At 44.1% G+C, this 24,625-nt stretch overlaps 1 protein-coding gene across 1 annotated transcript in view; it reads left to right on the forward strand.

The window, feature by feature from the left end:
• LOC139540719 (prolyl 3-hydroxylase 2-like) overlaps positions 1-24,625 on the forward strand; it is a 101,259-nt gene that overhangs the window by 75,013 nt on the left and 1,621 nt on the right. The window contains exons 3-14 of the mRNA XM_071344627.1: positions 1,631-1,820; positions 11,024-11,155; positions 13,409-13,536; positions 18,359-18,448; positions 20,988-21,028; positions 21,719-21,810; positions 22,140-22,267; positions 22,748-22,843; positions 23,264-23,414; positions 23,685-23,802; positions 24,022-24,097; positions 24,378-24,518. Of these exons, the coding sequence (XP_071200728.1) occupies positions 1,631-1,820; positions 11,024-11,155; positions 13,409-13,536; positions 18,359-18,448; positions 20,988-21,028; positions 21,719-21,810; positions 22,140-22,267; positions 22,748-22,843; positions 23,264-23,414; positions 23,685-23,802; positions 24,022-24,097; positions 24,378-24,518 (1,383 nt within the window). The remainder of the gene's footprint in view (positions 1-1,630; positions 1,821-11,023; positions 11,156-13,408; positions 13,537-18,358; positions 18,449-20,987; positions 21,029-21,718; positions 21,811-22,139; positions 22,268-22,747; positions 22,844-23,263; positions 23,415-23,684; positions 23,803-24,021; positions 24,098-24,377; positions 24,519-24,625) is intronic.

Raw genomic sequence — 24,625 nt, forward strand, 5'->3', positions numbered from 1 at the left:
GGTTAGCCATTTGATTAGATGTTCAGGAGTCTTATGGCTTGGGAGTAGAAGCTGTTTAGAAGCCTTTTGGATCTAGACTTGGTGCTCCTGTACCGCTTGCCATGCAGTAGCAGAGAGAACAGTCTATGACTAAGGATGGCTGGAGTCTTTGACAATTTTTAGGGCCTTCCTTTGACACCGCCTGTCATATAGGTCCTGGATGGCAGGAAGCTTGGCCCCAGTAATGTACTGGGCCATACGCACTACCCTCTGTTGTGCCTTGCGGTCGGAGGCCGAGCAGTTGCCATACCAGGCGGTGATGCAACCAGTCAGGATGCTCTCGATGGTGCAGCTGTAGAGCCTTTTCTAGAAGAGGGGAGAAAAACAAAGGATAAAATAAACACCAGTAGGAAACCAAGTGAAAAAATGGCAGCTGTACAGTTAACTCACCAAGAGCTCTTGGACCACTCAAACACAGCAGAAAGCCTTTTTAAGCTATCTGGCTAACATTTAGTAGTGAATTGCATACAAGTGTAACTTTATCACCTCATGTGCGCTGCACAACAGAGACTCGCCGACAGATATTGAACGCTATGGACTCGCCAGCTCCTGCTTTCTCCCGTTGTGCTATTTACAAACAAACATGTGACTGGCTCCACTGTTCTGGGTAACTACGGTAAGCTTCATAATGGAAAATAATGTGACAGGTGAAATGAAGAACGCAATCTGCTTTATCTCCTGAAGTATTGCACAAGGTTATTGCGGATATTAACTTAAAAAGTAGCTCGAGAACATTCACATTTATTTAAAAACTTCAAAGAAATAGTTTTGACGGTATTGAAAAATCATCCCGTGGCTTTTTCCAAGTACCCTGGCATATGGTATATACGGTATACCGCCCAAGCCTATTTGGCAGGACCAGACTGGGGCTTTCTCTCTTAAACTCTCTTGCCTCTTTCTGCCAAACAGAAATGGGTGTACAGTCTTTCAATTGAACATTTTGGTGTTGCCAGATCTTGGTGTTTGTTTGAGTGCCGTATGTGTCGTGCCTACAAAACAGTAAGTACCTAGCTGAAACCAGTGTCTGTTTTTAACATATTTCCAGCTATTACCATTCTAAATAAAGTGCATTGTGTGACTGTTCTATGTAAATGGTTCTCTGTGTTGGCGGTTATCCGTGATCCAAGTCTTCTGGCTGACAGTGGCCAGTGCAATTTCATGCGTGGAGACGAGTTCAGGTAAACGACTGCTGCTTGTGGAGAGCACTGAAGCCCATTGAGGTTTGATTGTGGAGGGATGTGTCAATGCTCACACACTGTCACATTCATTGTAGTGCTGCAGTGGTGCCCGACTGCCTGTCTGTCTCTCCACACAGACAGACTACACTACACTGTTTACTCAATGTTTTCGTCATTTAGCAGGCAGCTGCAACTTGTATTTTAGCAGGCAGCTGCAACTGTCTACGATTGTCTATACTACAGCTCTATGTGTATAGACGTGGTCACAAGCTGAGCTAAATTCTTTTTCCGCTTTCTCTCTCTCATCCTCTCTCTTTCTATGCCTTTGTCTCCCTATATCTCCCTGCCTCTCTCCTCCTCTCCTATTCCCACCCACCCTCCCTCTCTCCATCCCTCCCCCTCTCTCCCCACAGAGATCCTTCTCAGCTGGGGTGAAGCTGTATGACAGTGCAGACTACAAGGGGGCCATCGCCCTGTTCGAGGAGGCCCTCCGGGAGTACTACAGGGCCGACGTGGCGTGTCGGGCCCTCTGCCAGGGGCCCCAAAGGTTCGAGGAGCAGGACCATGTCCTCTACCGCTACAGCCTATACGAACTGGTCTCAGGTCAGTCACTATGTAGTTCTGTGCGGTGTCTGTGTATCTATAACACCTCCTATGTAATGGCCACGTACACAGACGTCACCATGTCTTGAGACGTCTTAAGACACGTGATGGCTGGGTATGTATGTAGTGTTCATAACAGCTCCTATGTGGTGCCTATGTAGTGCCTTTAACACATAAACACTGAGTATTCAAAACATTAGGAACACCATGACATAGACTGACCAGGTGAATCCCGGTGACAGCTATGATCCCTTATTGATGTCACTTGAGACATGGATTGTGTAGGTGTGCCTTTCGGAGGGTGAACGGGCAAGACAAAATATTGAAGTGTCTTTGAACAGGGTATGATAGTAGGTTTGTGTCAACTGCAACGCTGCTGGGTTCTTCACGCTCAACAGTTTCCTGTGTGTATCAAGAATGGTCCACCACCAAAAGGACACATCCAGCTTACTTGACACAACTGTGGGAAGCATTGGAGTCAGCATGGGCCAGCATCCTTGTGGAATGCTTTTGACACCTTGTAGAGTCCATGCCCCAACGAATTGAGGGCAAAAAGGGGGGGGGGGGGGTGTTCTTTGGTATACCTAATGTTTGGTATAGTCAGTCTATGTAGTGTCTAACACCTCCTACATAAGTCATCTGGTTGTATATCGTTTGTTTTACCCAAAACGCAGTTTGCTGTCTCCGAGCGGATTCAACTCTTGTTGTACTCTGTTCCTTTGTGACTCGCTGATTGATTGCTTGGTGGATTTTGAGTTTGTTGACCTCTGTGAATAGACATAGATGGATGTGTAATATGCGCCGCGTGGGTGTGAGCTGCTTGTATTGTATGCTGACTGACCAGAAGACCTTGGTACTTGATTGCTCTGTGTTCACAGCTACTTTACTGCAGTGAGGAGTCTCTCAGCAGCCAGGGGTAGTATTTCTAATTAAAAAAAACAGAGCTTTCTACTTTGAGTGATGGTTCACATTGCTTACAACCCCCTGGTGCAAAATGTCCCCCCCCCCCCCCTCCTGAGAAACATAGCCTTGCGAAACACAGCCATTTATCATGTTATGAAGTGGAGGTTTAATGTGGGATGGGAAACTTCGCTTGTTTTCAGATGTTTTGATATGGCATACGGCTATGCCATGCTCACTGGCAGTGGGCTGGTACATGGTGGGGTACTTGGCACAGGGTCAAAGGCAGGGTTGGGTAGGTTACTTTCTAAATGTAATCTGTTACAGTTACTAGTTACCTGTCCAAAATTGTAATCGGTAACGTCACTTTTGGATTACCCAAACTCAGTAACGTAATCTGATTACATTCAGTTACTTTTAGATTACTTTCCCTTTAAGAGGCATTTGAAGAAGACAAAAATGTATGTTACCAATTGAACGACATCTATTGCAGGATAAATCAATGTTAAGGTTTACATAGCTGGCCATATATGGATGTTCAATTTTACTTTATGGGTTGTTTATGTAGGCTTCCTCTAACTCGTCGCTTTTTACTACATGTAATAATACGATTAAATTATATATTTACATAAAAAAACAAAGTCTATCAGAATTCCAGTCATTCCAATTAATGTTATACCCCTGAAATATTCAAGAATAGGACTTGGAAATATGGAAGTATAGATTTGCCAAATTGTTTCACCTGAGCATGACCCCAAAATGAAGTACTTATTAGCCAGCCCTACTCTGTTGTTTATGATTTGTAGTCATGGAGGACTGATTGCGCTCATTGATTCGAGTTGGAAAATAAATGCTGTGGTCATGGAATGGCGTGCTTTCAACACTGCTGAAAAGTGCTATTTACATGTGAAAAATGAATGTCATATGTTGCATTTGCTATAGGCCTATTGTTTACCTGTTGGTGACACTTAGACGTCTTGATAATATGCAGCTGTTTAAAGGACAAATCCACAGATGAAACAATAACAAAACGGAGGCCCCGCCTCTGTTTTAGTAAAAAGCTGAGGGATGGGCCTGGAGAAATGTAACCACTCTCAGATGAACAGACAGAGCTATGGCTGCAAGGACTGACCATCCATGATATCAAAATTATTGTTTTAACCATGTTATGAGGCTATACAGTGTTTGTTTACATTTACATTGTTTACAAACATTGGAGAAAAACAAGCTTATATTTTGGTTTCTCATGGAGTGTGACAGTTGAACTAACTTCATGAGGCATTTAATAAGTTATATTCCTCAAGAATCAATGGATATACAGTATATATCATTTATAAATCCCAAAATTGATGTAGCAACTACAGATTGCCCCTTTAAGTCTATCAAAAGTGTGCGAGTTTCAGCATGTGTCCATTAGGAAAAAAATAATTTATCAGCTTGAATTAGATTGAGCAATAAAAGCCCCACTTTTATTCCATAGGCTGGGATCCGCACTATGCAGCTGTTTGTTGCAAGAGCGCATTTTTCACTGGCTGTCTACTGGTTTCAAAATCAATGATTGATATGCAGCTTAAACTTCTTGAATTCAACCATTATTGGGTTCAAATACACATTTAGATTTGCAAACAGTCATCCACAACAACCACAATCCGTAAGGTGCAAATAGCTAAATGAGAGAGCAGCAGTGTGATTCACATCAATGCGCTATGTAGATATATAAGTGACATCCGTATCGCCGTAGACTACACTGCTGTCATCCTTACCTCCAAGCGTTTATTCAAATTGGATAATCTTTGTATGCCGACAGCAGTCGCACCATTGGAAGACACCGCTTGGACTGTAGCCTACAAAAGCCTATTCCTGTTCTTTGTCCGCGATCCATCAAACACATTTGGTGTGTCATCATAGTGGTCTCTGACTTGTGGTCTTAAACTTAAATTTGCGCCTTTTTTCAATGCTGATTTGAACGTCACTGAGAAAATGGAGAAGTGTCAAATATTTTCTCCCGACAAACATCCTTTCTGAATTTAAAAGTAATCCTCGAAGTAATATCATCTAGTTTTTCAAAAGTATCTGTAATCTGATTACAATATTTTTGCTGGTAACGTAACGGATTACAGTTACCGTTTTTTTTGTAATCCCTTACATGTAATCTGTGACTCTCAAGCTCTGGTCAAAAGGCAGACGAGGGAAAATATGCAGAGAGAGAGAGAGAGAGAGGGCGTTCTGGACCGCTAGGTTGCCAAATGCCAAGAAATCACAAACTGTTGTGTAAACAGCCCAATGTCTCTCTTTCACAGGGCCTGACAGCGCACACATAATTATGGTGACTTGTTTTCGATGTTTTGTGTCGAAGATTAGTCATTGCTTAGAACATATTTGAATGAGGATAATTGAATGAGGTGAAGTTTGAGATGGCTGCCGTGATTTGGTCAATATTTGTTACAGCTTAAGAGGTTTTAGCCAAATCGTTCTTGCAAACTGAATCTTTATTGCTTTGACGAAAACGAATCCCTCAGTTTGGAAATGGTCTCATGTTTTGTTCGTATTAATAGTTTAAAACAACATGAATGTTAAAATAAATAGACTGTTTTTTCATTATGAAGGGAGTACTGGTACACTCTACTTAACAGCAAATACCCCTACGCTATATCTCATGTGGTTCTGCCATTAATTTTTAGAGAGAGCTACTTACCGTAAGTTACCTCCTCGAGGATACTTTTTTTCAGATAAATTACTTTTCCACCTGGACTACTTCATGGGACAGTACCTCCCTTCATCTCTTTTGGCCACTCAAGGAAAATGGCCGACAAGGCTTGAAACACCAATGACTCCTCACACATATTTTGGTTCTTGGCATTTGCTGTGTAATGTCCTGGTATTGTAATTTCAAAACATTGTTGTGGCCATGAGTCTGTCTTTGGCTAAGCGGTCCAACAGACCACTGAACATCTTGAAAGAACTTCTAAACGGGTGGAGATGAGTGCAGGAAAAGCAATGAGCAGTGTATTGATTGTGTGAAGTCCAACACAGTTGGAGACAAATGTTTATGGTGTACATATACTTTACTCTTTCCTCTGGCTGTCTCTGTGTGTGTTCACGTGCAGAGCCTTTTGGAGATCTTTTTGACTTGCTCTGTTACCATCTTAGATGATCCAAAAAGCCAGCAGTCTGAAACTGGGCCAGCATGAGTGCCTAGCTATTGCCTAAAGACACGGCCATAGTGAGCCCTGCTTGTATCTCTCTCTCTCTCTCTCTCTCTCTCTTTCTCTCTTTCGCTCTCTCTTTCTCTCTCTCTCTCTCTCATTTTGTGGGCAGTGTGCACACATCCTGTCTTCTCTTGAGAGCCAGGTCTGCCTAGTTCTTTTTATTTTTTTATTAATTCTTTCCAATGGGTCAAGTAATTATCTTTTTGTTTTCTCATGATGTGGTCGGGTCGAATTGTGTTGCTGTCCTGGGGGTCTGTTTGTGTTTATAAACAGAGCTCCAGGATCTCTCTTTCTCTTTCCCCACCCTCTCTCTCTTTCTTCACCGTCTCTCCTTCTCTTTCCCCACCCTCTCTCTCTTTCTTCACCGTCTCTCCTTCTCTTTCCCCACCCTCTCTCTCTTTCTTCGCCGTCTCTCTTTCTCTTTCCCCACCCTCTCTCTCTTTCTTCACCGTCTCTCTTTCTCTTTCCCCACCCTCTCTCTCTTTCTTCACCGTCTCTCCTTCTCTTTCCCCACCCTCTCTCTCTTTCTTCACTGTCTCTCCTTCTCTTTCCCCACCCTCTCTCTCTTTCTTCATCCTCTCTCTCTCTCTTTCCCCACCCTCTCTCTCTTTCTTCACCGTCTCTCCTTCTCTTTCCCCACCCTCTCTCTTTCTTCACCGTCTCTCTTTCTCTTTCCCCACCCTCTCTCTTTCTTCACTGTCTCTCCTTCTCTTTCCCCACCCTCTCTCTCTTTCTTCATCCTCTCTCTCTCTCTTTCCCCACCCTCTCTCTCTTTCTTCATCCTCTCTCCTTCTCTTTCCCCACCCTCTCTCTTTCTTCACCGTCTCCCTTTGTCTTTCCCCACCCTCTCTCTCTTTCTTCACCGTCTCTCCTTCTCTTTCCCCACCTTCTCTCTCTTTCTTCATCCTCTCTCTCTCTCTCTCTCTCTCTCCTTTCTCTCTCTCTGCATCACCTCTCCTCATCAGCCATGGTCATAAAGTTCTGACCCCAAAGTCATCCAGAGCAGGTCTGGTCAATGTTCGGTGACCTCATTGGTCAGTTACAGCCCCACTTATCCAGCCCTAAGTCTACAACCGTTGAACTGAGAGAGAGAGAGAGAGAGAGAGAGAGAGAGAGAGAGAGAGAGAGAGAGAGAGAGAGAGAGAGAGAGAGAGAGAGAGAGAGAGAGAGAGAGAGAGAGAGAGAGAGAGAGAGAGAGAGAGAGAGAGAGAGAGAGAGAGAGAGAGAGAGAGAGAGAGAGAGAGAGAGAGAGAGAGAGAGAGAGAGAGAGAGAGAGAGAGAGAGAGAGAGAGAGAGAGAGAGAGAGAGAGAGAGAGAGAGAGAGAGAGAGAGAGAGAGAGAGAGAGAGAGAGAGATTTCAGATTTGTTTCCGTTTTTACTACTTCAGTTTCATAATTTCTCCATAAAGTCTTGTCAGTGAGCACTCGGTGTACAGTCTGGCATTAATGCTCCATTGAGGGAAAGCATTCGGTTAACGTACTGTCTTATTGTTGCATTTTTGTTAGTCATTGCGTCAGGCCTAGCTGTGAATCCATAGACTCCAGGGTCCATATTCATAAAGATCATGAATGCTGATCTAGGATCAGGTCCTCCCTTCTTAATGGAATCTTATTCATTATGTGTTAAAAGGAAACTGATCCTGCTCTGAGAGGCTTTATGAATATGGGCCCAGAAGCAGCACAGCTGGATAATGTTGGATGTTCTGATGTGGAAGGATGTGTAACAGGCAATGGAGGCTGCTGAGGGGAGGACGGCTCATAATAATGCCTGGAACGGAGCGAATGGAATGGCATCAACCCATGAGTTTGATGTATCTGATACCATTCCGCTCCAGCCAGTACCACAAGCCCGTCCTCCCAAATTAAGGTGCCACCAACCTCCTGTGGTGACAGGGGTGTCAGGCCTCTCATAGCACTGGAAAATAGTCATGTGATTATGCAGCTTAGTCAGCTGTGTTTGTGTTGACATTAGCCAGTTGCGTATTTCCCCTCACAGAACGCACTTCTGCTAGCGGTATTGCGGTGGTCTTGAAGCTAAGCTGAGTCGATGGCAAGCGTGCTTTGTCTCAATCACACATTGCGCAAACATGCCAAAAGCGTACCGTCTTGGCTTTGATGAGGCTTTTCTCAATGTCTAATCATGCCAAGAGTTCTTTTTCCGTAGGGCTTCAACAACCGTAGAATCAGCGCAGTTGTAGTTTCTTTGACCGTGGGACTATGCTCCTCAAGTGGTGAATGAATCACGTCTAAAGTGCTATTTGATCTTGATGGAGAAGTAACGTTACATGGAAAGGCATTTGATTTGACTTGATTTATTAGGATCCCCAATGGCGACGGCTAGTCTTACTGGGTTCCGACGCGGAATGGAAAAGACGTTACAGACAAAATACTTTATAATTGACATACATTTGAAAACACGAACGTGTAGTGTGTGGATCGGTTACACATGCATACACTATACAGTATGTACAAAAGTATGTGGACACCACTTTAAATTAGTGGATTGCTGACAGGTGTACACAATCTAGCACACAGCCCTGCAATATCCATAGACAAACATTGGTAGTAGAAGGGCCTTACTAAAGAGCTCAGTGACTTTCCACGTGGCTCCTTTCCAACAAGTCAGTTCGTCAAATTTCTGCCCTGCTAGAGCTTCCCCGGTCCACTGTAAGTGTTGTTATTGTGAATTGGAAACATCGAGGGGCAACAACGGCTCAGCCACAAAGTGGTAGGCCACACAAGCTCACAGAACGGGACTGCAGAGTACTGAAGCGCGCAACGCTTAAAAATCGTCTATCCTCGGTTGCAACACTCACTACCGAGTTCCAAACTGCCTCTGGAAGCAACGTCAGCACAAGAACTGTTTGTCGGGAGCTTCATGAAATGGGTTTCCATAGGCGAGCAGCCGCACACAAGCCTAAGATCACCATGCGCAATGCCAAGCGTCGGCTGGAGTGGTGTAAAGCTTGCTGCCATTGGACTCTGGAGCAGTGGAAACACATTCTCTGGAGTGATAAATCACACTTCACCATCTGGCAGTCCAACGGACGAATCTGGGTATGGTGGATGCCAAGAGAATGCTACCTGCCCCAATGCATAGTGCAACTGTAAAGTTTGGTGGAGGAGGAATAATGGTCTGGAGCTGTTTTTTGTGGTTTGGGCTAGACCCCTTAGTTCCAGTGAAGGGAAATCTAAACGCTGCAGCATACAATGACATTCTAGACGATTCTGTACTCCCAACTTCGTGGCAACAGTTTCGGGAAGGCCCTTTCCTGTTTCAGCTTTGCAATGCCCGCATGCACAAAGCAAGGTCCATACAGAAATATTTTTTGGAGATCAGTGTGGAAGAACTTAACTGGCCTGCACAGAGCCCTGACCTCAACCTCATCATAAACGTTTGGGATAAATTGGAACGCCGGACTGCGAGCCAGGCCTAATTGTCCGACATCGGTGCCTGACATCACTAATGCTCTTGTGGCTGAATGCTGAATGGAAGCAAGTCCCTGCAGCAATGTTCCAACATCTAGTGGAAAGCCTTCCCAGAAAAGTGGAGGCTGTTATAGCAGCAAATGGGGGGCCAACTCCATATTAATGCCCATGGTTTTGGAATGAGATGTTCGACGAGCAGGTGTCCACATACTTTTGGTCATGTAGTGTACATGTGAATAGAAAGGAATAGTTTTCTTTTACACTACAGTATTCACATTGTTATATATTTATGTGATCCTGTAGTGGTTTACTGTCTTCCGACGTACTTTCTTCCGTGGTTATGGGGGTGGCACAATATAAGGGGTTACACAAAGCAACTTTTGTGCAATTTTATTTACAGTTGTGCTTGTGACAGCCAATCAAATTGAACCCTCTTTTGTTTACTTGATAGCTACCTACACCAATAGCTAGAATAATGTGTTATTAACCAGATAAAAATGTCTTGAAAGACTTAAAAGCAATACAAATAAAGTTGTCCAGCCACATGGTTTGAGAATTCTAAATTCACCCAATATAAGGGGACATCTCTTTCTTGGAGAGCGTGTGCCTCCATTCTCCTCTCTCCTCAATGAGTGTGGTTCTGTGACAACGCTCAACCTCACTGGCCACAAACACACAAAAACTCCATCTGGCTCCTGTCCCCTTCTCATCTCCAACTCCTGCCTCCAGCCCCTCCAGCCTGACATCACGGAACGACACAGCAACCTTACACAACGGCGCCATGAAATCAACATGACTGACTCTCCTAAAGAATGGAAATATTTGTTGGTAACCTTAGGTGTTCTTTTCTCCATCCATGTGTGAGAGCAACAAATACAGACCTGGTCTGGGCAACGAATCAACAAATACAAAGACTAGCAACGAGAGAAGAGATTATTGTTGGTGTTCTATAGTTATAGAGATACAGGAGTATCCGGTTGTCTGGGACCGCTCTGACCTGTGATTTCACAGTGGTTGACTTCACTGGAGCATGTCACCGAGGGACATTGGTTAACCTGAATCCCACCTCGGTCATCTCTTTCTTTTTTTGTTTGTCATAGAGAAAGGATGACGATATTTTATACATACATGTCAATGGGTCAATGTATTCCTGTGCTAAATGTTTCATTCACCCACTAATGTTACCCACTGTGTGTGGAAGGTGATGAAAACTGTGTTGAACGCTACGGTGTGTGTGTGGCTTTAGGATATTATTCCTCAGTAGACCTGAGAGTCTCAGTGCGTGAAGCTAAATGTAGGACAAATAAAATGGAAACACCTTTGAATTGGCTCTATTATCCACTGAATCTCTGATAGAACCAAGTGTTGGACTGACGTGTCTAGAGTGATTACAAATCTAGTACGGAGAATGCAAAGCGCGATATCTACAGTAAATCAGTGGCGACCTGGCTGAAAAGAAACCTTTGCGATCGCAATAAAGAATGTATGGTAATCAGTCGGATGACAGTACTGCATGAGACATTACGGTAGGCATTGCGAATGGTTCCTCATCATTATCACAACGACTCAATGCTTTTCCTCAGGGGGACATTACTCTGCTTTAAAAAATGCTTATGAATATATGACTTCACCTGTATCCTCACCCACCCTCCTGTGTGTGTTTCAGACCACTTCACCCAGGCGCTGCACTGTGAACACGAGTGTGTGAGAGACCTGTCTACCCGGCCCGGCCGTCTGTCTCCCATGGAGAACTACCTGCCTCTACACTACGACTACCTGCAGTTTGGCTACTTCCAGAGTGAGCAACAATACCCTACTGCACCCTACTGTCACCTAGGCTTATCTCTACGCTTCGACTGCCTGCAGTTCACCCACTCCCAGAGTAAGGGCTGGAAGTATCGCCGAAGATCCGCGCTATAGCTCGATTGACATATAAATGCGATGTTTCTGCGTTCGCGGAGACCACATTCACGGTAAACGCTGACATGTGTCGGCACAATCGGATATGACCTTCGCAGTTGAATGGGGATCTTCCCGAGATACTTCCGCCATACGGATTGAATCCAGCCCCAAGTCTTACCTAACCGCACCCTACTTTACCCTACTTGACACTGCTTGCAGACTTTCCAAACCACAGGGTGTGGTGTTCAGACTACAGCCATGGCCAACCCTGATCTTGGAGAGATGTGGTGTGTACAGACTTTTAGTCACTAACAATAACACACCTATATCAAATGATCACTAATTAGATCAGTATTCCCCTGTTGACTCAGAGAGACAGAGAGCTGAGGAACACCTGGTCGCAGGCATCTGAAAAGGCAGGGATTAGGGCAAATCACAAAGAGCCGTGGAGAAAGGCCAGAACTCGTGTTCATAAAGCTTCTCAGAGTAGGAGTGCTGGTCTAGGATCAGCTCTACCTTTTAGATTGTGATGAATGGACGGGGTGGACCTGATCCAAGATCAGCATTCCTAATCTGAGACACTTTGTGAATACAGGCCCAGACAATCAACACCAAACAGACCAGGACCACACCTCCATAGAGAAGCACACACTGTTCCACTCAAACTGATTCAGCAACATGTATCCAATATCTGGTCTGGTGTTGTTCATAATGGGCCACCAGCATTTGTGTAGTCTGCGCTGTTTGGGGATCAGACACTAGAGGGGGGAGGGGGTTGGCAGGACAACATAGGAAAGGAGAGAAGGAAGGAAAAGCAAATGAGCTCATCAGAATATGTCTAATAAACCCAATTGGCTCATGGGATCCTAGGAAAAACACAGAGCTCAATGAATCATTCCCAGCAGCAGCACTTAAAGCGATAGTTCAGATTTTGGCAATGATGCCCTTCATGTCCTTCCCCAGAGTCTGATGAACTCATGGATGCCCTTTTTATGTATCTGTGTCCAGTATGAGGGAAGTGAGTTACTTTCGCAGGCCAATGCTAACTAGCGTTCGTGCAATGACTGCAAGTCTACAAGTCTTGAGTCGCCTGTCAAGTCAAGTCTCCCCATCACTCAGCAGCCTCACATTGCTCTCTGCGGGAAGCTGTTTCCTCAATGATCCGTTCGGTGACATTGTCGTTTTTTTATGGCCTCAAAGCCCCTCACTGTTTACGACCTGGGAACCAGGGGAACCGGGGGAGACGCGCTGACCGCAGAAATGCTGCTGCCTAAGGCCTGGCCGTCCCACCAGGAAGTGATATGTGAGCTCAACTACTTTACAAGACAGTAAAGCGCACGTGTCAGGGTGGATGTATGTGTGTGCCGTGGGCATGTGTGTATGTGTTACTTGCAATTCACCACTCGCTGTAAGCACTTTAGGGACAAGCCTGGAGCAGCTGTGTGTGTGTGTGTGCGTGTGTTTCCAGTACCTCACCTAGCCTCTGACTGCCTCTCACTGTTGTAGCGCTACTGCTGCTTGCTCCGTTGTGGTCATGCCCCTGGAATGTTCAGCCGCGATAGACTTCAAATCTCATTTAGACCTAGGGGTTGCTTTATTACATGTGGACCTGTGCCGAACTTTCAGTGGAAACCTATAGGAAGTGTCCGTTATACTGGCTTCATCCCAAATGGCACCCTATTCCCTCAGTGCACTACGTTTGACCAGAGCCCCGTGGATGCTATTTGGGATGCAGCCTTCTTACAGGGGAGTTCAGGGAGGGAGTCTGTAATGGAGGTGTGACGACAGTTCTTCTTGTTTAGGCGGGGCTCAGAAGGATGGATGGATGTCTTTTAACCTCTCTACTTGTCAACCGACTAATTAAACACCACCTTGCCTGAACCCTATTTCTATTCATTTATCTCTCTCTCTCACACTCTGTTTCTCTTTCTCTCGCTCTCTGTTCCTCTCGCTCTCTTTCTTTCTCTCACTCTATCGTCTCCCTCTCTAGCCCCTTTCTTTCAATTCCAATATTCAATTCCATTTTCAATTCAAACAGGCTTCGTCAACCCAAGACCAACCCGATGTTGTCAAAGCAATACCACAGAACGTAACACTAACGTCCATTTTATAACGTCTTCTCTCTCTCTCTCTCTCTCTGTCTCTCCAGTGAACATGGTGGAGGAGGCGATGGAGTGTGCCAAGTCCTACCTGCTGTTCCATGAGGGGGAGGAGTTTATGACGGAGAACGTGGAGTACTACAGAGAGGCCGTGGGCCACGACGTCAAACCCCGGGAGGTAAGACCTTGGGTTGCATCCAAAATGGCACCCTATTCCCTATATAGTGCACCACTTTTGATCCGGACCCTCGTGGGCTATTCCCTAGCCTGGTCCCGGATATTTTTGTGCTATAATTTCAACTCCTTGTCAACCCAAACTGTTTGGCATGATAATGACTGGCAAGGAGCACAAAAAGACTGGTACCCAGGCTAGCTATTCCCTATTTGGTATAGTGCACTACTTTCGGCAGTAATAAATAGTGCACTATAAGGAATAGAGTGCCATTTCTGACACGCACCCTGTTATTTACTCTGTTGACGTTGGAGGGTACTTTAATCAGTTACTGTTGCTCTTTCTACGTTGTATGGCCAAATAGTTGGGGCCCAGGGTTTAGTTTTAATTCCTACAGATTCACTGCCCAATAGGTTTTATAAGCCTGTTATTGCTGCGTGAATTTAATGCCAGATATTTTTGAGTGACTCATCATTTGTGTTCACCGGCAACTATATCCCCTAGGTGTTCCTAATTACCAGGTTATTGGGAATGTAAATGTGATAATAATTCAGAGCCGACGTTTGGAAGAGGGTGTAGGGAATAGGGTACTATTTGGGGTGCATCCGTAGTCAGTTTGCCTGGAGAACTATCTCGAACTGGCAAACTAGCAGCCGGTTTGCCCCGAAGAACTTGTCCCCCCAGAAACGGTCGACTTTAAACCCTCAAACCTGCTCCACTCTCTGTACAGCCATGGAGTCTCTTGTTCTGCAATCCCTCCCTTGCAGGCCCATTTTCCTGGAAAGCCTGGAACCTATTAGAGTGAACGTGAATTCTCCCAGTAGGGCCAGGGTGTGTGTGAGAGAGAGGTTTTGCGTGTGTGTGTGTGTGTGTGTGTGTGTGTGTGTGTGTGTGTGTGTGTGTGTGTGTGTGTGTGTGTGTGTGTGTGTGTGTGTGTGTGTGTGTGTGTGTGTGTGTGTGTGTATGCCAGCGGACAAACCGGTGCAGCTAATGACTGTGGTTAGGACTCTGACATCAACCATCTTAGTCCCTCTGGCTCTCTCCTCTCGGCCCCTCGACTCTCCTTTCCTCCATTCCATCTTTCTCTCCGTCTCAGCCCCTCTTCTCTCCTCTCCATTCCTCTCTCTTTCTTTCTCGTCCTTCTCTCGCTGCGGCTTCAGGGATTTCATTTAGCCAGCATATAGAGCAGTAGAGAGCTGTGGTCTGCCTGCCGGCCTTCCTGGAAGGGCCTCCTGTCATTCAGGAACAGGGAGGAGGGCTTATATCATGCATCAATGCCCACAGAAACAATTTAGGAGCTGTTTACATTACAGGTGGAAAGAGGATTTTTTTTCGCCCACCACAAATGCCACTGGCTGCTCAGGTTTCAAAACAGCGTCGCCACTTCTTGTCTATTGCAGATGATCACCCGTTCTTACCCTCATTCCTCCTCTCCTTTCCTACTCCCAACCCCCATAATGTAAGTCCAAGACACCACAGTCACACCAGCCCTCTTTAAGGCCTTGCCAGGAAGGACTAGTAAAAAGAGGGTTGTTACATGCCATTTGACACCCACCATCTCAGATTGTTCTGAAATCGTTTCTGTAGTTAGAAACAGATAAGATTAGCATTCCTGCAACAATATTTTGTTGAAATATTTTAATTTATAGGATTCATATAATATTCAATAAATATAGTACCTAATAGTACCTAACATCCGATTTGGACCAAACTTGTTTCTAACAATGAGTAAGACATAAGGAATCCAAAGAAATGGTCAAGAGACACTCATGGACACCGCACGCCATTCCCAACCCAACATTAAATATACAGTATCAGTTCTCTATGTCTGACAAGTAGTATGGGGCTGCGGCTTGGAGTATTGTTTCTTCATCCTGTATTATCAGTGAATTTGGTGATGTTTTTTTTCCCCTGTTCAAAGAAATTAGTCACTGAAGTTGTTAGGTTTATGTCCCACCCTACATCCTGATATTACCAGGTTCTGACCACTAGATGGTGCTGTTGTTGCTGTCAGGTGATTATTTTTTTACTCTTATTATACTGCTCAGTTTATACACTGCCCCCATCATCCCCTTCCCAAAATACACATGTAAATGTTGGACTATAAATTGTGCCATCCTGTATTAAACTTATGCTAAAATGTTTATTCTATTCTACTGAGCCATTTACTTTATGTTCGTATTCGTATATTATTTCTTATTGTTATTGCATTGTCGAGAAGTAACCTGCAAGTAAGCATTTCGTTGGACGATGTATACTATGCGTATCCCATACATACAACTAATAAAACTTTAAACGAATCTTCAAACGTTTTTCACCTAATAGCAGGAACAGCACCATCTAGTGGTCAGAACATGGTAATATCAGGATTTAGGGACATAAACCTAACAACTTCAATGATACATTTTTCTGAACAGGGCCAAAGAAAATACACAAATTCACTGGGAATACATTGCATAGGATGAAGTATCAATACTCCGAGCCGCAGCTCCATAGTACTTGTACTAGAGAACTGATACTACACTGAACAAAAATATAAACACAACACGCAACAATTTTAAATATTTTACTGAGTTACAGTTCATATAAGGAAATCAGTAAATGTAAATACATTCATGAGGCCCTAATCTATGGATTTCACATGACTGGGAATATAGATATGCATCTGTTCGTCACAGATACCTTAAAAAAAAGATAGGGGCGTGGATCAGAAAACCAGTCGGTATCTGTTGTGACCACCATTTGCCTCATGCAGCGTGACACATCTCCTTCGCGTAGAGTTGATCAGGCTGTTGATTGTGGTCTGTGGAATGTTGTCCCACTCCTCTTCAATGGCTGTGCAAAGTTGCCGGATATTGGCTGGAACTGGAACACGTCGATCCAGAGCATTCCAAACATGCTCACTCAATGGGTGACATATCTGGTGAGTATGCAGGCCATGGAAAAACTGGGACATTTTCAGCTTCCAGGAATTGTGTACAGATCCTTGCGACATGGGGCCGTGCATTATCATGCTGAAACATGAGGTGATGGCGGCAGATGAAAGGCACGACAATGGGCCTCAGGATCTCGTAACGGTATCTCTGTGCATTGAAATTGCCATCGATAAAATGCAATTGTGTTCGTTGTCCGTAGCTTATGCCTGCCCATACCATAACCCTACCTCCACCATGGGGCACTCTTTTCACAACGTAGACATCAGTAAACTGCTCACCCACACGACGCCATTCAGTCTGCCATGTGCCCGGTACAGTTGAAACCGGGATTCATCTGTGAAGAGCACACTTCTCCAGCGTGCCAGTGGCCATCGAAGGTGAGCATTTGCCTACTGCAATTGGTTACAACGCCAAACTGCTGTCAGGTCAAGATCCTGGTGAGAACGACGAGCATGCAGATGAGCTTCCCTGAGACGGTTTCAGCTGTGCAAACCCACAGTTTCATCAGCTCTATGGGTGACTGGTCTCAGACGATCCCACAGGTGAAGAAGTGGGATGTGGAGGTCTTGGGCTGGCATGGTTACACGTGGTCTGCGGTTGTGAGGCCGGTTGGACGTACTGCCAAATTCTCTAAAACGACTTTGGAGGCAGCTTATGGTAGAGAAATTAACATTACATTCTCTGGCAACAGCTCTGGTGGACATTCCTGCAGTGAGTATGACAATTGCACCCTCCCTCAAAACTTGAGACATCTGTGGCATTGTGTTGTGTGAAAAAACTGCACATTATAGAGTGGCCTTTTGTTGTCCCCAGTACAAGGTGCACCTGTGTAATGATCATGCTGTCTAATCAGATATGCCACACTTGTAAGGTGGATGGATTATCTTGGCGAAGGAGAAATGCTCACTAACAGGGATGTAAACAAATGTGTGCACAAAATTTGAGAGGAATAAGCTTTTTGTGCTCATGGAACATTTCTGGGATCTTTTATTTCAGCTCATGAAATATGGGACCGACACATGGAACATTTCTGGGATCTTTTATTTCAGCTCATGAAATATGGGACCGACACTTTACATTTATATTTATATGTAATACGTTTATATTTTTGTTCCGTATATCTACACATTGTTGGGGATGGATTGGATTCCTCATGTCTAACTCCTTGTTAGAAAAAAAAGTTTGTACAACTCGGATGTTAGGTACTCTATTATTGAATAGAGCGACAGGACCCCTTGTGGTCCCGTGTGGCTCAGTTGGTAGAGCATGGCGCTTGCAACGCCAGGGTTGTGGGTTCATTCCCCACGGGGGGACCAGGATGAATATGTATGAACTTTCCAATTTGTAAGTCGCTCTGGATAAGAGCATCAGCTAAATGACTTAAATGTAATTGAATAATATATGAATCCTATTCATTAAAATAGCCAATTTGTATACAATCAATTCACTCCATTTTTCAGAGATCAAATGATATTTAAGCAAAATAATGACGCAGGAATGCTAATCATATCTGTTTCTAACTGCAGAAACGAGTTCAGAACAATCTGGTTAAGTGTGCCTTGAATGTGTGTCGAAATCCTCTTGTGCTTTCTGAGGTAGAACAACCCAAGAGAGGGCAATATAGCACAGTCCATTTGGCCCAGCAATGAGGCGAAGAGAGGGCTGGAGGGGGGCTTGACTGTTAAAGAGGAAGAGGTGTTAGGGTTGGGACAGTAAATAAGATATAAAGAGGCACAGTGGTTATAAAAAATAGTCTTCCTAAACGTTCCGCTTCAAGGGGTCAATTTTGGGAGATTCAGTAGCTCGGTAATGTGCTGAAGTGATGTCATAAAAAAAACGTTTTTTACCTGTGGAGATTAACATGGCTGCCCGATATCTCTGTGTGTCTATAGAAAGCTGAGTGGTACCTGAGGCGCCATAAGCAGGAGCTGGAGCTACTGGTGATTGGCAGTGAGAACATGCACGTGGAATTTACAGAGGGGGTGAGTACAGTACATTGATGACAAATGGAAACTTAGCCTCTTATTTGAACTTTGTTGGGCTGTCTCTGATACTTGTGAATGGCTTCCATGACTACTGAAAGGTCAATTGGGGGCGGCATTTCTGGTCCTGTTACTGGAACAAGTCATTTTTGAAACGGGGCACAAAAACGAGAGCCAGCGCTGGGGCCAGATTACTGATTTAGGATCAGTTTTGTTTTTTAGATCACAATTAATAAGATTAAATTGAAGGGGGGGAGGGTCTGATCCTAGATCAGCACTCCTACTCTGTGACACTTGTTGATACATACTGTCTGTAGGACAGTAACAGGTGCCTGGTAGTTACACACGTCCGCAGTACACAGCACCACCTTGAGGCCATGATGGAAAACCATTGGTGCTCCAGCTTTTCATTCATGTACTTTTTGCACTTTAATCCTTCTGGATCTACATCTATTCCACATAGGTGTAGTATAGATTAGTATATATATTATTATATACGGAGTTTGTATATAGTATATACACTGAGTGTACGAAACATTAGGAACATGACATAGACTGACCGGCTGAATCCAGGTGACGGCTGTGACCCCTTTTGATGACACTTGTTAAATCCACTTCAAGTCATTTTAGCGGCCCCTCTCTTGACAGTGAAGGTAACAATTAGCAGTTTCACAGGTCATCTCCTGCAATTCTACACATTTTCTACACATTTTGCCATAGGATGGAGGCAAACGTTTGCCTCCGTTTAAATATGATAACTGATGATCAATGGGCCATCGCCCACATTATGCTAACTACAAGTTTAGATAGCTGGCCACTAGACTAATTTGCCAATCGAAAACAATTTAGCTGACATGGGCTAATTGGTGACTGCTGATGCACAACCAAATTTCAAAATGGTACCTTGTGTATTCTACTATTTTAACTCTCAGCAGGAAGCTGAGACCCAGACTGAATTCCTAAAAAATATATAGACAGTACCAGTCAAAAGTTTGGACACACATACTCATTCTAGGGTTTTTCTTTATTTTTTACTATTTTCTACATTGTAGAATAATAGTGAAGACATCAAAACTATGAAATAACACATATGGAATCATGTAGTAACCAAAAAAGTGTTAAACAAATCAACATACAGTACCAGTCAAAAGTTTGGACACACCTACTCATTCAAGGGTTTTTCTTTATTTTTACTATTTTCTACTTTGTAGAACTATATTGAAGACATCAAAACTAACAGACATCCCGCTAAGTGTAAACCAGATGGGATGGCGTATTGCTGCAGAATAATGTAGTAGCCATGCTGGTTAAGTGTGCCTTGGATTCTAAATAAATCACTGACAGTGTCACCAGCAAAGCACCCTCACACCAACACACCTCCTCCATAGTTCATGGTGGGAACCACACATGCAGAGATCATCCGTTCAACTACTCTGCGTCTCACAGACATGGCGGTTGGAACCAAAAATCTCAAATTGGATTAATCAGACCAAAGGACAGATTTCCACCAGTCTACTGTCCATTGCTCGTGTTTCTTGGCCCAAGCCAGTCTTCTTCTTCTTATTGGTGTCCTTTAGTAGTGGTTTCCTTGCAGCAATTTGACCATGAAGGCCTGATTCACGCAGTCTCTTCTGAAGAGTGGATGTTGAGATGTGTCTGTTACTTGAACTCTGTGAAGAATGTATTTAGGCTGCAATTTCTGAGGCTGGTAACTCTAATGAACGTATCCTCTGCAGCAGAGGTAACTCTGGGTCTTCCTTTCCCGTGGCGGTCCTCATGAGAGCCAGTTTCATCATAGCGCTTGATGGTGTTTGCGACTGCACTTGAAGAAACTTTCAAAGTTCTTGACATTTTCCGGATTGACTGATCTTCATTTGTTATTTCATAGTTTAAGTCTTCACTATTATTCTACAATGTAGAAAATACTAAAAATAAAGAACAACCCTTGAATGAGTAGGTGTGTCCAAACTTTTGACAGGTACTGTATATATTGGTGAAATTGGTCCGTGGGCCAACAAAAGGGGGCAGCCCATCCCTGATTCAGACAATTGAGACATGGATTGTGTATGTGTCCCATTCAGAGGGTGAATTGGCAAGGCAAAATATTTAAGTGCCTTTGAACGGGGTGTGTCAAGAACTTCAACACTGCAGGGTTATTCATGCTCAAAAGTTTCCCGTGTGTATCAGGAATGGTCCACCACCCAAAGGACATCCAGCCAACTCGACACAATTGTGGGAAGCATTGTAGTCAACATGGGCCAGTATCCCTGTGGAACTCTTTCGACAACTTGTAGAGTCCATGCCTCGACGAATTGAGACTTTTCTGAGGGCAAAATGGGGTGCAACTAAATATCAGGAAGGTGTTCCTAATGTTTTGTCCACTCAGTGTAGGTTTCCTTAATATGCCTGTAATATATGGTTGTCTTACCGAGATACCTTAAGATGAGCGCTTTAACTGTAAGTCGCTCCGAACAAGAGCATCCGCTAAATGACTAAAATGTCAAATTCTGATCTGTCAGTGTTTTACCTTGTCTTGTAGCATTACTGGACCAGCACAGGTGGAAGAGAGGATTCGAACAGGTGAGCAAAACCCAGAAATATCCTCTTGGAAATTTTAACGTGTTCAATAGTTGTCCCATGGAATGTCCTGTATATTAATGAATATCAGATGTGTAGTTCACAAGGACAACACTGTGTCAGATAGTTTAGACTCAAGTGATTCTTTTCACTTATAGACAATAATAAATGAATGAAAACGGTATTATATCCTGTGTCGTATTTGACTGTAGTACCTCTGCTTTGTGTGGTATACACCACTGACATCTATGGGATACTTTCAGTATGGCGTGCATCTTGTATAATCTGTTGTGGAAAGAAAAAATAAATAAAAATTGTTGCACACTATATATGCTCCCAATAAATACTATTTAGGGTATTTCAATTACTTTCAAAGACATTTCAGAGAAAGTATTTTTATATGTATCTTTTTTTTTTTAAATACAAGTAAAATACAAGTATACAAGTAAGTTGAATATCCGAATATAGAAGTAGGCGATTCGACCACATTATTTCAAAAATACTCAGACAGAAAATAAGTATTTCAAATACAAAGACTCAAATACACATGTATTTGTCTGCTAGCTACTTCCATAGATGTAACATAAGACACTGAAGCCCTACCGCAGCCCGAATGATTGTCTCAGCCTTGTTATAAGCATTTACTGTCTGCCTGTTTATGTGGCTCCATGCTCTGTTCTTGCATTCCCCCAGGATCCCCTCTGGTACAGATGGATGGATGGAGTATGTACCCATCTCAGAGAAGAAGAACTTCACTCTGGCCCCACCACAGGAGCTCAGAGAAGGTAGGACATCCTCTGTTCTCGACACCAATGCTTTTCCAACCTCTCCTCGGGGACCACCAGGCGTTTCACAATTTCGTGGTAGACCTGAACTAGCACACTTGATCGGTTGACAATGTGTGCTAGCTCTAGATGAGTTGAAATACATGGAACGGCTTGACTCTGAGGAGAGGTTGACAGGACTCTGCAAATAAAAGAGAATTTTGATTGAACTAACCCATGATGTGATGTGTAAACAACTTGACAGATGAATGTTTTCCAGCATAGATGAGTTAACACTTTGCCCTCATCCTCTGTACTGGTGTGTGTCTTTGTCTGCATGTGTACTGTAGGAGGGCCCTTGGTGTATGACAGTGTGCAGCTGGTCCAGAACTCAAAGGCCCTGAACGGAACTCAGAGGGTTCTTCTGGATGATGTCATATCTGTGGACGAGTGTGCCGAGCTCACAAACCTGGCCCATGTAAGTCGGCTGCATCTTATATTTGGTATTTTTGGTATTTTATTAGGATCCCCATTAGCTGTTGCGAAAGCAGCAGCTACTCTTCCTGGGGTCCACACAACACATGAAACATGACAAAATACAGAACATTAATAGACAAGAACAGCTCAAGGACAGAACGACATCCAAATATTCACTATCATGAATTGTACTGTGTATAAACATGCATTTCAATTGATCGCTGTTTAGTGTGTTGTTACAGGTTTACAGTGAACACTATGGGCCGGGTCCCCAGACACATATTAGGCCTAATCCTGGACTGAAAAGCACTTTCAATGGAGTATTCTCCATCAAGTATGCTTTTTAGTCCAGGACGAGGCTTAATCCGTGTCCAGAAAACTGGCCCTTCGTGCACTTTGTGAACACGGCCAGTGTTTGGTACTTGATAAATGCATTTCTAGAATATGAGCCGGGGGTTCAGTAATCTTGTTTGGTCTACAGACTGTCACTATGGCAGGAGACGGATACCGAGGGAAGATGTCTCCTCACACTCCCAACGAGAGGTTTGAGGGAGCCACTGTGCTGAAAACACTGCAGGTAAGCAAATTGCCTATACATAGACACAATGGAGAAGATTAAATGAACCTCTGTTTGAAACCGCTTGATTCGTATTGCCCTTTTCACATAACAATCTCTCAGTATCGCTCTTGTCTCAAAGTTATCAAAAGTCACTCTTCCAGTACCTTAGTAGGCAACTACATCATATTTTTGGTTCCTTATAAGCAGGGATGCAAATTAAAATACCCTGCTAGCCTGAGGCTAGTATTTTTCAGACTGGGCTAGTAGAATTTTTTTCCAAACAGACTTTGGAAAAAGTGGGGAGTGTCACCCGGGCTAGTAGAAGTAGTCTACTAGCCCGGCTGGCCGTCTACTAGCCCGGCTGGCCACTGCCGTTTTATCCTTGGAAACATGCTGGGGGAATATTTAACCATGTTTCTACTGTGTGTTACCCTGCAGTACGGCTACGAGGGCCGTGTCCCATTGAGGAGCGCTCGTCTGTTCTATGATGCCAGTGAGAGGGCCAGACGCATCATCGAGTCCTACTTCCTGCTCAACTCAACGCTCCACTTCTCCTACACACACCTGGTGTGCCGGACCGCAATCAAAGGTGAGCCAAGTCACCAGTTTACTTCCTGAATTGACTTCATTTAAATGGAGTTATGGCATCATTATATCATTATCAACCTTTCCTTATAGTGTCATCCAAAATGGAGCATTATGTGACTTTGAGAGCTTGAGCATGTAGGTTTAGTCAAATTTGGTTTAGTTTGCCTCTTTGTTGCTTTAGTAAAGTTCATCTCTGTTTTGTGCTGTTTTGGGGTTAATAAAGTTGGTCTCTGTTTGGGTTTAACATAAGCTTTATGTCTGTTTGGTATAGGGCAACAGGACCATAGAAATGACCTGAGCCATCCCATCCACGCTGACAACTGTCTGTTAGACCCAGAGGCCAACGAGTGCTGGAAAGAACCACCAGCCTACACCTACAGAGACTACAGGTTACCACCTAGCTCTGGTCCTTCATTTTTCCGTGATGAATATATATTTCAATGTAGTTACGAAGCAGCTTAGGGCAAAAGCTCTGGTCCATGGCTACGCTGCCTCCTAACAACATTGAAACATATTTGCGCTATCAATGGCACCATATTATTACCGTTACCTAGTGTTAAATAGTCATGGCTAGAACACATTTTCAATGGTTCTCGTTGTGTCCTAAGTGCTCTGCTGTACCTGAATGGAGACTTTGAGGGAGGGGAGTTCATCTTCACAGAAATGGACGCCAAAACAGTCACAGTGAGTCCTCTCCTGAGAAGGGAAATCTTTATTTTTTTTTTGGAAGAGTGAAGTGATCCAAATGTCGCATATCATTGTTATTGCCCGTCTTTTCGGACGTTTTTTATTAGTCTTACCGTCTTACCCTTTCTTCGTACCTTTGCATGGCACTTTTCTGTCGTTTGGAGCCTCGTCTAAATAAAGTTGGAATTTCCCACGTCCAATGTGATCCCGTTTCCACCACGACAGTCAGGTACTGACCCTGGTCTCCCCCCTCCTCCGTCCCCTCCTCCTCCCCTAGGCACAGGTGAAGCCCAAGTGTGGTCGTATGGTGGGGTTCTCGTCTGGCGGGGAGAACCCCCACGGAGTGAGGGCTGTCACCAGGGGGCAGAGGTGTGCCGTGGCCCTGTGGTTCACCCTGGACCCCCTCTTCAGAGAACTGGTAAACACTACAGCCATGGCCCTATCATAATGTCTTCTATGATTATGTCTTTCATAGAGACACATGTATAGTACATCATGTTATGTACAAGATGTTTATAATGGCTA

The sequence above is a fragment of the Salvelinus alpinus genome, chromosome 16, assembly GCF_045679555.1.
Source record: "Salvelinus alpinus chromosome 16, SLU_Salpinus.1, whole genome shotgun sequence".
In the NCBI taxonomy this organism is placed as follows: Eukaryota; Metazoa; Chordata; class Actinopteri; order Salmoniformes; family Salmonidae; genus Salvelinus; species Salvelinus alpinus.